The sequence below is a fragment of the Anopheles merus genome, chromosome 2L (assembly GCF_017562075.2).
Source record: "Anopheles merus strain MAF chromosome 2L, AmerM5.1, whole genome shotgun sequence".
Taxonomy (NCBI): domain Eukaryota; kingdom Metazoa; phylum Arthropoda; class Insecta; order Diptera; family Culicidae; genus Anopheles; species Anopheles merus.
The window spans coordinates 29967975-29981337 of record NC_054083.1 but is presented as its reverse complement, the minus strand read 5'-3'; the positions used below and the strand labels follow the sequence as shown (position 1 = coordinate 29981337).

The following is a 13363-nucleotide window of genomic DNA, read 5'->3' as shown; positions in this document are numbered from 1 at the left end:
CTTGTGTCAAGGATTGAAATTTAGTTTCACTTAGTACCAGGAGCTTGTATGTAGTGTAACCTCGTCAACGTTTTTTACGTCAGACAAAATGAAGATACGGCAATTTAAATTATTCGACTGCTTTTTTTAACATTACGACACCCATATGTTACTACTGTTCCCCTAATTGGCGCACATTCATCACTAATTAGTCGGTCTAAGCTTGCCCTAACTGCTACTGCAGTTTGGTATCAGTGAAGGATGATTAGTCCATACGGTGCTTGAACCCATGATGGGCATATGATTAAGACGAGTAAGTTGAGACATGGACATGTAGTCACTACTCTATAACAACAATAACTGCCATTTCAAATGTCGTCAGTCATCCTCACGACCACGCTACATATAACTTCAGTATGAACATGTAATTTCAATATAACTCTACAAAACCGAATGTTTATTTCGACACATTGAGAAAAGTATGTTCTTTGCTTTAAGCCACTTCTCGTTTCGAGTTATCCCCATAGTTATTCGATAAAATCATTTCGTAACGAACATTTTCAAACGTGAAATATTTCACCACCCGCAAACGTCATTCATGCTAAACTGTCAAAAAGCAAGCAAGCACAGCAGCACACTATTAACCTTGGTTTCACCAAACGATACCTCCCGTACTGTGCGGTGTGGTGTGTGTGTGCGTGTGTGTGCGTGAGCTCGCTGTTTTGTCAGAACGGGGTAAAATTAAAAACAAAAAAAAAACCCTCAAAGCAAACCTTAGGCGTCGGGACTGGCAATTTTTCGTGTCTCGTTTGGAAAAGTCGAATGAAGTGCCCGCGGGCGTGTGTGTTGTGTGATTGCGGCTTTCGATGGATTCTGTCGGCGATGGAGTTGCGAGATGTGTTGTGCCGTACCGTGCATTGTTGAACGATCCGAACCAATAGTCGGTGGTGGTGGTGGTGGTGTTCCTTCTGGTACTAGTGCAATTGATTAGACGCTTCCGTTTTTTTCCCTTCTTCTTCGCTACTGTTAAGGTGGTGGGGGCGGTTTGTTGTTGCGTTCGACAAGGCAAGAGCCTGGCTGGCAGCGAAACTGTGTATCCTTATTGTTGAATTGTTTGTGGAAAAGCATTTGCAAAGTGCATTATTTGTGTGTGACGCGCTTGTGACAGTCCCTTTCCTCCCGTTGTGTGTTGGTTCGCATCAAGCGAGCTTGGCGGGTGTTTGCTTCGTAGGTAACAGTGTGCGCGCGTGTAATTGTGTGCGTGTGTGTGCACTTGTGGAGGGGTGGTAGTCGTCGAAAAGGCATGTGTTGATGTACAAATTGTGCAAAAAAAAGATGATAAACAACAAAGCGAAAAGAGGTTAACCTAGCGCGGGAAAAGTGTGGTATCAGTTGTAGCGCGTATCGCGCTGTCTTCTAGTCATTTACACCCGATACAGTCCCGAACGCACGGTGGTGCTGCTCCGCAAGGGCACGAATGCTGTGGTCACAGCGGTCGTCCAAGCCAGAACCATTCCAGTGCAGCAATGGCCGAGTACAAGAAGGTTTACTTTTCCGAGCTGTGCCGCCTGTGCGCGAGCAGTAATGTGGCGCGGGTGGGCATCTACTCGGAGGAGGGCCGCAGGAAGAAAATACACAACAAGATTACCGAATCGTTGCGTATAAATGTAAGGAAAATGTTAATTTAATCGCGTACCGATTAGTGGCACTAAGCTAATGTACTGTTTCCCCCTTTTTTAGATCAACGAGACGGATCGTCTGCCGAAATCAGTATGTACCGCCTGCCTGAAGCAGGTGGAAGCGCTCGAAGAGTTCCGCGAAACGGCCGTAAAGGCGCAAAGCTTGCTGGAAAGCTGTCTCAATTCCCCGAGCGTAGAGAACGGTGGCGAAGTTTACATCCGCGATGTAAAGGCGAAGGAGGTGACCCAGACGGTGGCACGGCCGCAGACAAGTGTGGTACATATCTCACCCTCGGTGCCGGTGGTTAGAACAACGCAAGCGAAACAGCAGCAGCAGCAGCAGCAGCAACAAAAACAACAGCAGCAACGGCAACAGCAACAACAGCAACAGCAACAACAACAACAGCAACAGCAACAGCAACAGCAACAACCACAGCAGCAGCAGCAGCAGCAGCAAAGACAACAGCAGCAACAAATAAGTACCACGGCGCCGATACTGATAAACAGCGTGCCGAAAAGCGTGGTCCAAACGGTCAACGGCAGTACGGTGGGCACGGTAGTGAGCAATGCCGGTACAGCCATGCCAACAATTTCGCTAACCGCCGTACAGCAGCCGCCTGCTCTGATGGCAGCAAACACCGGCAGTGACTTTCTCAGCTCGATCATACAGGCGGTTGGCATCAAGACCGAGGGTGACAATGCTAACCGAGCGGTACAGGCGACGGTACAGCAGCAACAGCTTCCGCATTTAAACCAACCGCAAATGCTGACCATACAGAATCAGCAGCAACCAAACCAGCAGTACACGATCATGTTCGACGGGCAGACGACGATAAAGACGAACAACAACGTGCACTACAGGCTGGAGAAGGGTGCCCTCGTGCCGGTTACACCGAAATCGGCCGACGCACAACCGCAGACGTAAGTCGGATCTTGGTTCCACATTGCAATCGTCATGGATAGGCAAAAGGTTCATCTAACAAGGGTTTTTTTAAAAATATTTTCTTACAGCACCTTTACACAGGTGGATGAGTTTATAAAAATTAAAGCGAGTCCACCGAAAGCGGTCAAACGTGATTCTACGCAAAGCCTGAAGGTGAGCGATTTAAAGCAAAACAAAGAATTTTCCCCAAAAAATGTTTCTTTCATGTGCAAATCTGATTTCCTGCCCGCAGACTGACGACGCGAAAAAGAGACGAATCATACAGATCGTCAAACACCAGTCACCTACCCAGCCGTCGCCCCAAAAAGTGACCCCCAGCGTCGGTACCTTTACGATCGAGGCACCCACCATCACGTCGCCCGTGGCAGCCACGCCCGTCTCCTCGTCCGGCATGATCGTGTCCGGCAGCAACGCGACGGGAACGATCTACACCAGCACACCGCAGAAGACGACGTACGCTTTGCCGGAAGTGAAGATTGTGCAGGGCAACAACAACAGATGTATTGTGCCGATCGTGGTAAAGAGCGACAGCGGCACGGTCGATGCTGGTGGTGCTGTCAGCAATGCGACCAACGTTACCGTCACCGGCCAGCAGGTCATAAACAGTGCACCGCAAAACCAGCAGATACAGCTGTACATGAAGGTCGAAACCGGCCCGGACGGTGTGGTGCGGTTGGCACCGGTGCAGCATCCACCGCTAGCGATGCAGCAAACGGCCATTCCGCAGTACGGTATGGCGACCATTGGTACCGCCGCCGCCGCCGGACAACCGGTCACTGCGACTATGCCGCCGATGACGATTATAGGGCAGAGCCAGCCGATGGTGCAGGCGCAGCTGCAGGGCGGCAACTATGTGACGCTGGTGGGAAAAACGTCCACGCAGCAAACGCAAACGCTCACGGACGCGAATGGGCAGCAGACGAGCGTTGTCATGACCACGCAGGTGCCACAGGCAACGCTGCAATCAATACAGCAGCAACAGCAGCCGATGCAGCAGCAACAGCAGCAGCAGCAACAGATGCAACAACAGCTATTACAACAACAGCAGCAGCAGCAACAACAGCAGCAGCAACAACAACAGCAGCAACAACAGCAACAACAGCAACAGCAACAACAACAACAACAACAACAACAACAGCAACAGCAACAGCAACAGCAACAACAACAACAGCAGCAGCTACAGCAACAACAACAGCAGCAGCAGCAGCAACAACAACAACAGCAACTACAACAACAGCAACTACAACAACAGCAGCAGCAACAACAACAACAGCAACAACAACAACAGCAACAGATACAAACACACATCATTAAGAAAACGCAGCAAAGCACCAACGTTGCCACGCTGCAGAACCAACAGCGTACCATCATATCCCTCTCTACCGGCAGCAGTGTTGCGGTCCAGAAGCAAGAGCAACGAACGGTCACAACACCACGCAAAGCCGCTCCACCCCGCCAGCCTACATCGACCCCGCCAAAGCTAGCGCACGCCTCCACTGCCCCCAAGCAGACCGCCGCAACGAACGGTCAGGGTGCGAGCAGTCATAAAGCATCCAGCAGCAACAACTCCGCACAGGGTGGCAAAGCTATCATCACGACTGGTCGTGCTGGTCACGTCATCACGTCGACAACCAACAACAATAACAACAGCAGCAGCGCATCACTAAACAACAGTGCGTCGAGCGATCACGATAGCAGCGGCAACGAAAACTCCGAATCGGAAGCGAACCGCAACGCCCAGTCGCTGGTCGCGTCGCAGCAGATGAGCGCCATCTCGGCGATGTCGAGCAAGCAGGACGCCGTATCGTCCGATTCGCAGGCGAAAGCCGGCGCCGGCGGTGGCGAGCGGGGGACCGGTGGCCCAGGTGGCCGCACGGCGGGTGAGGTCAGCATAACGACGTGTGACGTGTGCCGGAAGACGTTCGGCCGGAAGGAGCATCTGGTGCAGCATCTGAAATCGCACATCGGGCTGCGGCCGTTCAAGTGCGATTCGGAGGGCTGCAACAAGAGCTTCAGCCGGAAGGAGCACCTGCTGCGGCACACGGTCTCCCACACCGGGCAGAAGATGTTCAACTGTGACAAGTGCCATAAGCTGTTCTCGCGCAAGGATAATCTCAACAAGCACAGAAAGTGAGTACACGGGTTGTCGGCGGTGGACTTGCTGGGCCGGCGTTACAATAGCTGTATTTCTTTGCAGGACGCATCAAGACCAAGGTAATCCGGCGGCGTACAGCTGCAATGTGTGCAATAAGGACTTTTCGACCAAGAGTCAATTTCTGAAGCACAGGGACACGGATGGCTGCTACGAGGAGGAGGCTGATACGCCAAAGGTAAGTTGTTTTTTCGGATCATTAATGTAGAGCAGTGTAAAATGTTGCATTTTGCTCACTGTTTCATTGTAGCCGGTGCCACAGAAAAAACAACCACCAACGGTCAAGCAAGAACCGAAACAGGAACGGGTGAATTCGGTAACCATCCTCGAGACGAAACCATCGCAACCACCGCCCTTAGCACACGTACCCGTCACAAATGTCACCGTCTCCTCCGATACGTCCCAACCGACAACGATCGTGCAAACCGTTCCCATAACCCTCTCCCAAGTGCCCAACTCCACTACTACCATTCAGTTACCCATTCCAGCGCAAGTTCAACAGCTAATCCAGCAGCAGCAGCAGCAGCAGCAACAGCAGCAACAGCAGCAACAGCAACAGCAGCACCAACAACAGCACCAAAACGGCACAACCACACAGCAGCAAATATTTACCATCCCCGCCCATATACCCAACGCCAACGGGAAGCCGATCATTCACCAGCTGCAGATCGCACTGCCGAGCAGCGTGACCGGCCAATCACTGACCGTGTCCGGCACCAACACGGGCAACGTGCAGACGATAACGAACGCACAGGGCGCTACGCTGGCCAACCTGGGCGGCCGGGCGACAATAATAAACTCGGTGGACGGCAACACGGTGTACACGCTGCCGTCGAACTTTGTCTTTGACACGTCGCCGATCATCACGACAAGCCGGCAGTCGTAAGTGGGCGACGGGTTGAATGGTTGAATCTCCCGCACGTTCATAGTCAGGAGGTGTATGCTCTCTCTCGTTCGGTTTTCTATCTCGTTTCTATGTGTAAGCATAAATGTTTTGGGCTAGTTGGTGCAAAGTGCAAGGAAAGCGTTATTGTAATTAATGTATTATTAGTAAGATTGCAACACATTGGGCACGACATTTTAGAGATTTCAACGGTAGAACGCTACTTAGTGGGATGAGACACTGGGGAGGTGTATTTTGTGTAAGATATAAAATTACTACAGGCTAACAGTCAACGGGACGCAATCTATTACACACAAACAATTATGACGAGGTTTGGGGTTATTTTAGAGTGAAGGTTTTAAATCAGCTTAGGCGTTGCTTATGCTTACTTTTGTCCAACCTTCAAAAGAGACTTAGATACAAACCATTGCATTTAACGAACGACACGAGTTGCCATCTTGCCCCGTACAAAAAATGCGCTGCGTTGGTTGAAGCTTTTCCGATCATTAGTTGATCCGTTTCGCTTCTTCTATACGCTAATGTGTGCATGTTTTTCCCTGTGTATGTGTGTATATGTCTGCTTATATACGTAAACTGTGCGTATGTATGTACAGTAAGTAGGATAAAAGTAAGGTGAGGGTTAGGAAGGCATTTTACAGATAGGATTTTTAGAGCAAGCCAACAAGCCCAGTTTTATTTAACAGCATTAGTAGTGTTCGGCACGTAAGGATAGTAAATAGAAGGCGTAAACCACAGAAGTAGAAGCTAAGCTATAGGAAGAGAGAGAGAGAGAGAGAGAGAGAGAGAGAGAGAGAGAGAGAGAGAGAGCATTGACAAATCACGGACATTGTGCTTTGTTTGTCTTTGTTTTACGAGCTAAATGCTGCTCACTCTGTTGTACACATTACCGCAATGATTTTATACTATAGAATAAGTGTGTTTCTAATTGGCTGTACATTTTTGAAATTCTTTTTGTGGGGTTTCCTACCCAGCACGCCGTAAATTATGGTCGCTTCTTAGTTGTACATGTTCTTTTTTTTTCATTGTTTTGAAAAATTGTAAATTTTATCGACCGACAACCAATGTGCCGATCGAAACGGCAGGTGCAACGTACTAAGTAAAGCTAATCGATTAATGTGTAGATTAATTTATTATCATCTGTAATCACGTTTAGAGCGCGGTAGGAGTACTAGCAGCAGCAGCAGTAGCAAGCTGTTAATAATCAAATAGGATGCCCGTTTGATTGCCGGAAGCGAAACGATGCGAGATCTCGGGGAGATGCGTGACGCTCATGCGTTCGCGCGTGCGCTCGTTTTCTCCTCTTCTCAGACACCTTGCCAGCCAAGGGGGTCGCGTGTGACGGTGGCGTTAAAAGAAAAGTATAATTATTACTTTGTAAGTGAAACCAAATATATGTACCTAAAATGTACGGCAGCGGTTTTGTGTTGTAACAAAAAGGGATAGCGAAGCATCCGAACAGTTTGGCTTGGTTTAAAACGTATCTGTGTGGACCAGAAAATGGGGACAGTTGTTCAGTGTGCGTACCAGCTGGTTACATTCGTCCGACGCTGTCCAGTACTGGAGTGGACAATTCTGAGCCGGAAATGCACAATATAAAGCATTTAAAGCGAATGTGGATGTATTTGGGGCACGTGCGTACCCGATAGGTTACCGCAAAAATACAATCGAGCAGAAGCCGCGGCGTTGAGGTGCAAGAGTCCGTCAAATTGGCTGCGGTTGGATTCTGTAGAAATGAAAACGATCGCAATACGATCACAATTGCATCTGTTGATGCTTACGATGAGACTGACTCACCAAAAAAAGCTCATTGCATGCGCCGATGGCGTACTGAATGCGCTTCGTTAGCGTACTATCCTCGCTGGTGGCGTTGGTCAGCTGTTTCATTGCCGTCTCGAGCTGGAAATGGCCGTCCACCAGCATTTCGGTCCGGTTGAGGACACATTCCGCACGGCACTGCCAAAACACACACACACACGTTCTAGATGACGTTTGAAGCATTTAAAAAGACTTTGCTTTGGTTTTGCTTACATTTTCACCTGCCAGGTCGATCGGTGACAGTGGAATCTCGAGGCACGGTTCCACCACGTCCGTCGGTAGCAGGTACGGTATGCTGCAGCAGGTCCGTGGATCAGTCTGGTTGAATGTTTCTCCGCAGGATCGTACTAGTGGTGACGTCTAGGAAATGGTTCCAATTCTACCAAAAATCCATCGATAATGTTCCGGTGTAGGCAAAGTGCTGTCCATACACATATTGTCAGCTGCATTTTTATCACTCGGTCCCCAGGACTGTACATTATTTAGACACGGCAGCTACAGGCACAGTCACCGGTAGATTATATTTTAACGAGAGTGTTTATTATTTGCTAATGCTAAGGAGCGCTGATAAATTGCCTTGATTGGCACATTTTGAATAAGTCCGCAAAAGCGAATTGTTACGTTTTGTTTTGCTTTATTGGGGAATGCAGTTGGCTTTACATTTTATTTCTTTTTCGCTGCGCAAATTATTCAATTCTCTCCCGTCAGATGTCCCATATGTGACGGAACAGGTAGTGGCAGTTGTTCAGCGCTACCACAAACTGGCCACACTGGTCGTTCTGGTAGTTCCAGTAGATGTCCGGACAGTCCTGTTGGCGGTTTTTTAAAGGTAAAATTGTTGTCATTTTGTTAACATTGCTATTGCAAACCCATACCCTGTACACGATCGAGAAAGTACACTGAAGAAACCGGAAGGAGGACGGAATGCATTGGGGTGATATTAAATTTTTCGCCACATCGCGCAGATAGAACGTGTCGCCCTGTAGGCACAGAACAGAGCTAAAGCTTCCATAAAGTGTTGTGTGTCCCTCTGCTACCTTACCACTGTTATAACGTAGCACTTCTTCGAGGCCACCTCGATGACGTGCTGCCAGGTGAGCGTATCGTTCGGCACCTGGGTGGACAGTGCCTTCACCGCCTGCTCCACACGAAACTGCCCGTTAAATAGGATGCCCGTGTCGTTCAGTGCACACTCGGCTATACACTGTCACGGGTTGAAGGGAGGAATGAATGAGCGAGAACTAGCAAAAAACGATCACTTCAACCTTAATCTTTTGCTACGCTCACATTTTCCGGCAGTGGGTCGGGTACGCCCGGAATTGCGGTTGGCAGCGGTCGCGCTCGGCAGCTCTCGATCACTTGCTCCGGCAGCAGCCGGGGCATGCTGCAGCACTCGCGATACTTGACCAGCCGCTGCTTGCAGTTGCTTTCGCTGTACTGGAGATGAAAAAATGGCAAAATAATTGTTACACCGTACTGGTATATTTTTGGCGAAAGAAAATTAGTTTGTTACCCTAGTGTCATCCACTGCAACCGATAAGTTGCATGAGATTATGACAGCAACAACTACTAAGCTACACGGCAGCATTACGCGTTGAGGCCACTTGACCAGCTCGTTACTGACTAGTCGAGGGCGAGCGTTGCTATTACCCTATTTTCTCCCGTAAAAACCCGTCACAACCATCATTAATTTCGAATTATCTGGCCCGCTTTAAAGCACAATGCTTTATTTCATACACAAAAAAAAAAAACTGCTCCCCTACAGCGCGTACACACGCACGTAATCGACGGTCAGCTCCGGTTCGGTCCAGGTGCGGAACCACGTGTTGCGGTTCTGGTAGAAAAAGTATTCCGCCTTCGGGCTGGTGTTGTTCCACGGTTTAGCCGTCCGCGACGGACCGGTTAGCGAGTGGTCGGGAAAATCTTTCACCCCACCCACACCCACACCGAGCGATACGTAAAACTGGAAATGGGGAAAATTGACCCTGTCAGCTCCAGATGAAAATTTGCGTCCGATCCAAACTACTTACCTCCCGATCGAACGGTGCCAACGGTGCGTCCGCACTCCACAGGTTGGCCTGCGTTAGGTTGTGCTGCTGGGCGTGCTGGCGGAAATTGGTGCGCAGCGCACCGTACTGGAACCCGTCCACGGTGAGCAGTATTTGTTCCGGCGTCCAGACCAACCCGTACACGTGGAACCGATCGGCAAAGTGCTCTTCGTTCAGGTTGGAGCGCAGAAAGTCGGACCGCACTGGTCCGGTGTTGGTGATCAGCACTCCGCCCCGCAGCCGGTGGCCATCGATTTGTCTACCGTCGGCAGCCGCTAGCATACGGTTCGCGAGAATGTGCGCTATCCACATCTGGCCGGAGGCGTAGTCCGCATATCCGTAGTAGTTTTCGTACGGCTGTAGGTAAAGCTCTGATAGGCGAGGAGAGAGAGAGAGAGAGAGAGAGAGAGAGAGAGAGAGAGAGAGTCGTATAATAATAAATTCTATCATCCGACGGTGAGTATGAGCCATCCTTACGTGGAAAAATCCAATCTCCCTTTGGCAACTTCGCCCGTATCTCGACCCGTCCATAACGGAAGCGGAAAAAGTGTTTCGTGTTCAATTTGGCGGACACCACGGGCGGTAGAATCGTCGAGCGGGCCGCTTTCCGTTGGCATTCGTACGGATTGTTGGTGGGTGAGGTGCAGCTGTAATGGAGGAAAGGGGGTGGGGGAATGGAAACGGCAGATGAAAAACCTTCCCTGTTTGTGTGACACGTACTGGTTGCCATGGGCCTTCTTGGATCAAAGCCACCGGCTTCTTGGAATGTGTGAATTGACGTTTGTCGAAGCGTCCTTTGATTAGTTTGGGGTTTTTTTCTTCTTCTATTGACAGCAAACCATCACAACTCATCATGCGGTTGATGAGGTTCTGGTTTGCGGCAAGTGTTCCTCCACACCAGCAAAGTCTCGTTTTTAGTGGTAATTCTGTGTGATATTGATGGCAAGTGCCTTCAAGAAGTGAACTTTTTTTCCCAGAACACAAGAGCAAACATCAAGTCGGGCAAGTGTGCATTGTGACTTCCGCACAGCGTGATTCCAGCGACCGAAAAACATGACCCTTAGGTGATAAGGCTTAGGAGGTGTAGAGGAACTACACACAAAACACAACATTCTTACCCGGCGAGTGTCAGCTCTCCTGTGCGGATACGCTCATCGGTGTAGTCCGCGGTCTGCGTCACGAGCGTCGGTACGATGACGAGACGGCCCGCTGCGATGTAGCTGTTTTCCGGCGAGCTCTGGTATGACACGAATTCCGCCGACTGAAATGGGAAGGGTGTTTTGGGTACTTCTTAGTAATGCTAGAGGGCTATCTCTCTTTCTCCCCACAGGGAATGCTCCGTTGCATTTACATCAGTGTCCAGTGGAATGCGCACTTCATGCTGCCATTTCGGTGCGAAGCTTGAACCCTGCTCGAACGTGTCCTCGAAGAGCAGCTTCCCGGCACAGGTCGGCTGGCCCCCGTTGAATGTGGTAAGTGTCGGTGGACAGGGAGGAGGCGTCGTTGTCGTAGGTTTAACGGTGGTGGTGGTGGTGGTGGTGGTGGTGGTCGTACTTTTAGGAGCTACTGTAGCCTTCGTACGAATTACGGTGTGCTTCTTGTCCGTCAGCCAGTAGCCCTCGTTGGCGAACTGCACATACACCCAGTAGTAGATGATGGTACCGTTCGGGAGAGCGGGTTTGTTCGTGTCGAACATCCACCGTCCATCCCCGTCCGGTGCCGTTACGTCCTCGGTATAATCACCCTCCTCGAACTGGTCGAAGGGTTTGTTGAGGCGCGCGTGGAATGCGAACATCTGTAAGCCGGGCATATCTAAGGAATGGGTTGAACTGCTAGAATTCACTTCACAAACTCCGGGGCTTTTGATTCGGAATGCTTACCGGGTATGCTGGCACGGAATCCACGCATTGTCGGGTACTCGAAACGTACCGCCGGGATGGTGTAGGCCACCGTCTGCCCGACAAAGAGAAGCAATAAACCCCAGGTCCACCTCATCGTGTGTGTGTGTGTGTCGAGCTAGATGAACTTCACCCAGAATACAGACAGAATGTCGATTTGTAATCTCTGCCACTCGCGCACAGTGTCACAAACAGAACTGCCGATGACACTTGCTCTCCAAAAACTGGTTTCGATCGCGACTTCGATTTGAACATCTCCCCGCTGCGCTCTTGAGAAATTAAGCCGGTTGAGATCTCTTCCTTGAAATGCATCTCCAAGGCAACGCTCTCAAGCACGCTTACGCTCAGACACTCTCCCAATTCTCGGCCAAGCAATCTAACAATCAGATCGCTCCTGCTCTATGTGATGCTGCTCCCAATGACCGTGACATTGAGAGTTCTCTCATTCTCCGTATGTTACCGGTATGCAAAGTAGACTGTTCTTTGGCGTTTTATGATTATCGGGGGATCCCCATCTTGTGGGGCCACAACTGCTGCACAGCATGGGAATTTACCTTTATATTCAGAGCGTCTCATTCAATCCAAGAAAGAGAGTTGATTCGGATGGGGTTATTCAGATACCTTAAATGTTTCCCTATCCCCTATCCCCGATCTCTTTTCGAAAAACTGGTTTCACACATCGAAGAGGAAACTCTGTGGTTGTGCTACTGCAAAAAAAAAAAAAATCAAGCCGGATATCTAAAAAAAAAACTTGCAAAATTATACATACGTATGAAACACCACTTTGCCCTTATTTTTTTAATTGTTTGAGGATCATCAATTTACATTAATAACGCTATGTTTTCTTAAGTACAAAACCAACCCCTGATCACATATATTTTTATCTCCGATAAAGCCCTACTCCATCTGGTGGCCTGCTTTAAATAAATCACCGGTTATCTGAACTTCTGGGGACATTGGTATTACCAAACAATCTACCGGTACCCTTAGACATGTCGAACAAGCGTGAGCTCAATATATATGAGGTCTTCTAAAAGTTGGACAGTATCTATTCCTCAACAAAATGGCCACATTGTTTACCGCTATTGACCAACATGTTTCTGAAATCGATAAATACCGGTTAGCAGTGGTCTGTAACGCTACCATATCTCTATGAACACTCGACTTGATATTATTTCCATGTAGTTTGAATAGTTTAAAAGCCAACAAACTACATGACCGCAACATACAACGACAACGAAACAGCTTTTACCAAATATACGCCAAAACCAATCATTGCATACCGCCGATGGATATGTTTCCTGAGGCGCATAAGTGATGCTTGAAATTATGTATATGCTTTGTTTGAGTTCAAAGAGAAATTACAATTAAACAGCGCTTAAATATTTTACCATAGTTGTACGGCAACTGTAACCTTCGCTAACGCTTTTCCGTTGATTATGTGTGGCCGTTCTGTGCAACCGTTTTTTGCTACGCCGCAGGAAACCTGAACTGTTCTTCAACAACCGCCAACCGCACGGTTCAGATTGAACACTCCATTTCATTAATTAAAACAAATGCTACACTTCTTCAGCGAGATGCTCCCGCTGGAAACAAACCTTTCATAACGCAATTATACGCGAGGCCATTCATTTTGCCGTGATAAGTTAATCGAAATAAATACCACAGCCAGAGAAGGAGAAGGAGAGATGGAGAGCGCAACAAAGGCGTGCAAAGAAAAAAGCATATCAAAGTGGAAATATTTGTGTGTGTGAAAAGTCTGTAAACACTCCGCACATGGAGTGGCCCGACCTGGTCCGTGCTGCACGCCCTCACCGAAAGCTCGACTGCAGCCCCGACAGGCGTATGGCAATGGTATAATTTATTAATGCTACCCCAGCAGCAGCTCGAACACATCCCATCGTCGAAGAATTAAGCCATAAATTCATTACCCTGCACGGAACTG

The 13363-nt window shown here is 49.0% G+C and overlaps 3 protein-coding genes across 4 annotated transcripts; 1 reads left to right on the top strand and 2 right to left on the bottom strand.

Annotated features, from left to right (window-relative positions):
* Positions 1 to 653: 653 nt before the first annotated feature.
* On the top strand, positions 654 to 6463 carry LOC121593406 (myb-like protein Q). The gene is made up of 6 exons (XM_041915712.1): positions 654 to 1646; positions 1720 to 2579; positions 2670 to 2754; positions 2834 to 4731; positions 4799 to 4931; positions 5004 to 6463. The coding sequence occupies exons 1-6, from the start codon at positions 1506 to 1508 to the stop codon at positions 5637 to 5639; spliced, it is 3753 nt and encodes a 1250-aa protein (XP_041771646.1). The 5' UTR covers positions 654 to 1505; the 3' UTR covers positions 5640 to 6463.
* A 1632-nt stretch (positions 6464 to 8095) lies between these two features.
* Positions 8096 to 9078, bottom strand: LOC121593987 (general odorant-binding protein 67-like). Of its 2 annotated transcripts, none has more exons than XM_041916819.1 (5): positions 8986 to 9078; positions 8760 to 8909; positions 8515 to 8676; positions 8348 to 8452; positions 8096 to 8281 (listed from the first exon to the last, which is right to left on the bottom strand). In XM_041916819.1, the coding sequence occupies exons 1-5, from the start codon at positions 9058 to 9060 to the stop codon at positions 8177 to 8179; spliced, it is 597 nt and encodes a 198-aa protein (XP_041772753.1). In that variant the 5' UTR covers positions 9061 to 9078; the 3' UTR covers positions 8096 to 8176. The 2 variants fall into 2 exon arrangements, with proteins under 2 accessions (XP_041772753.1, XP_041772754.1); XM_041916820.1 differs by having other exon boundaries at positions 8760 to 8904; positions 8986 to 9071.
* Positions 9079 to 9169: 91 nt separating this feature from the next.
* Positions 9170 to 11675, bottom strand: LOC121593986 (gram-negative bacteria-binding protein 1). Its single transcript, XM_041916818.1, has 6 exons — positions 11401 to 11675; positions 10872 to 11332; positions 10639 to 10781; positions 9998 to 10167; positions 9503 to 9891; positions 9170 to 9435 (listed from the first exon to the last, which is right to left on the bottom strand). Exons 1-6 carry the CDS (start codon positions 11513 to 11515, stop codon positions 9232 to 9234), a joined length of 1482 nt encoding a protein of 493 aa, XP_041772752.1. The 5' UTR covers positions 11516 to 11675; the 3' UTR covers positions 9170 to 9231.
* Between the last annotated feature and the right edge of the window lie 1688 nt (positions 11676 to 13363).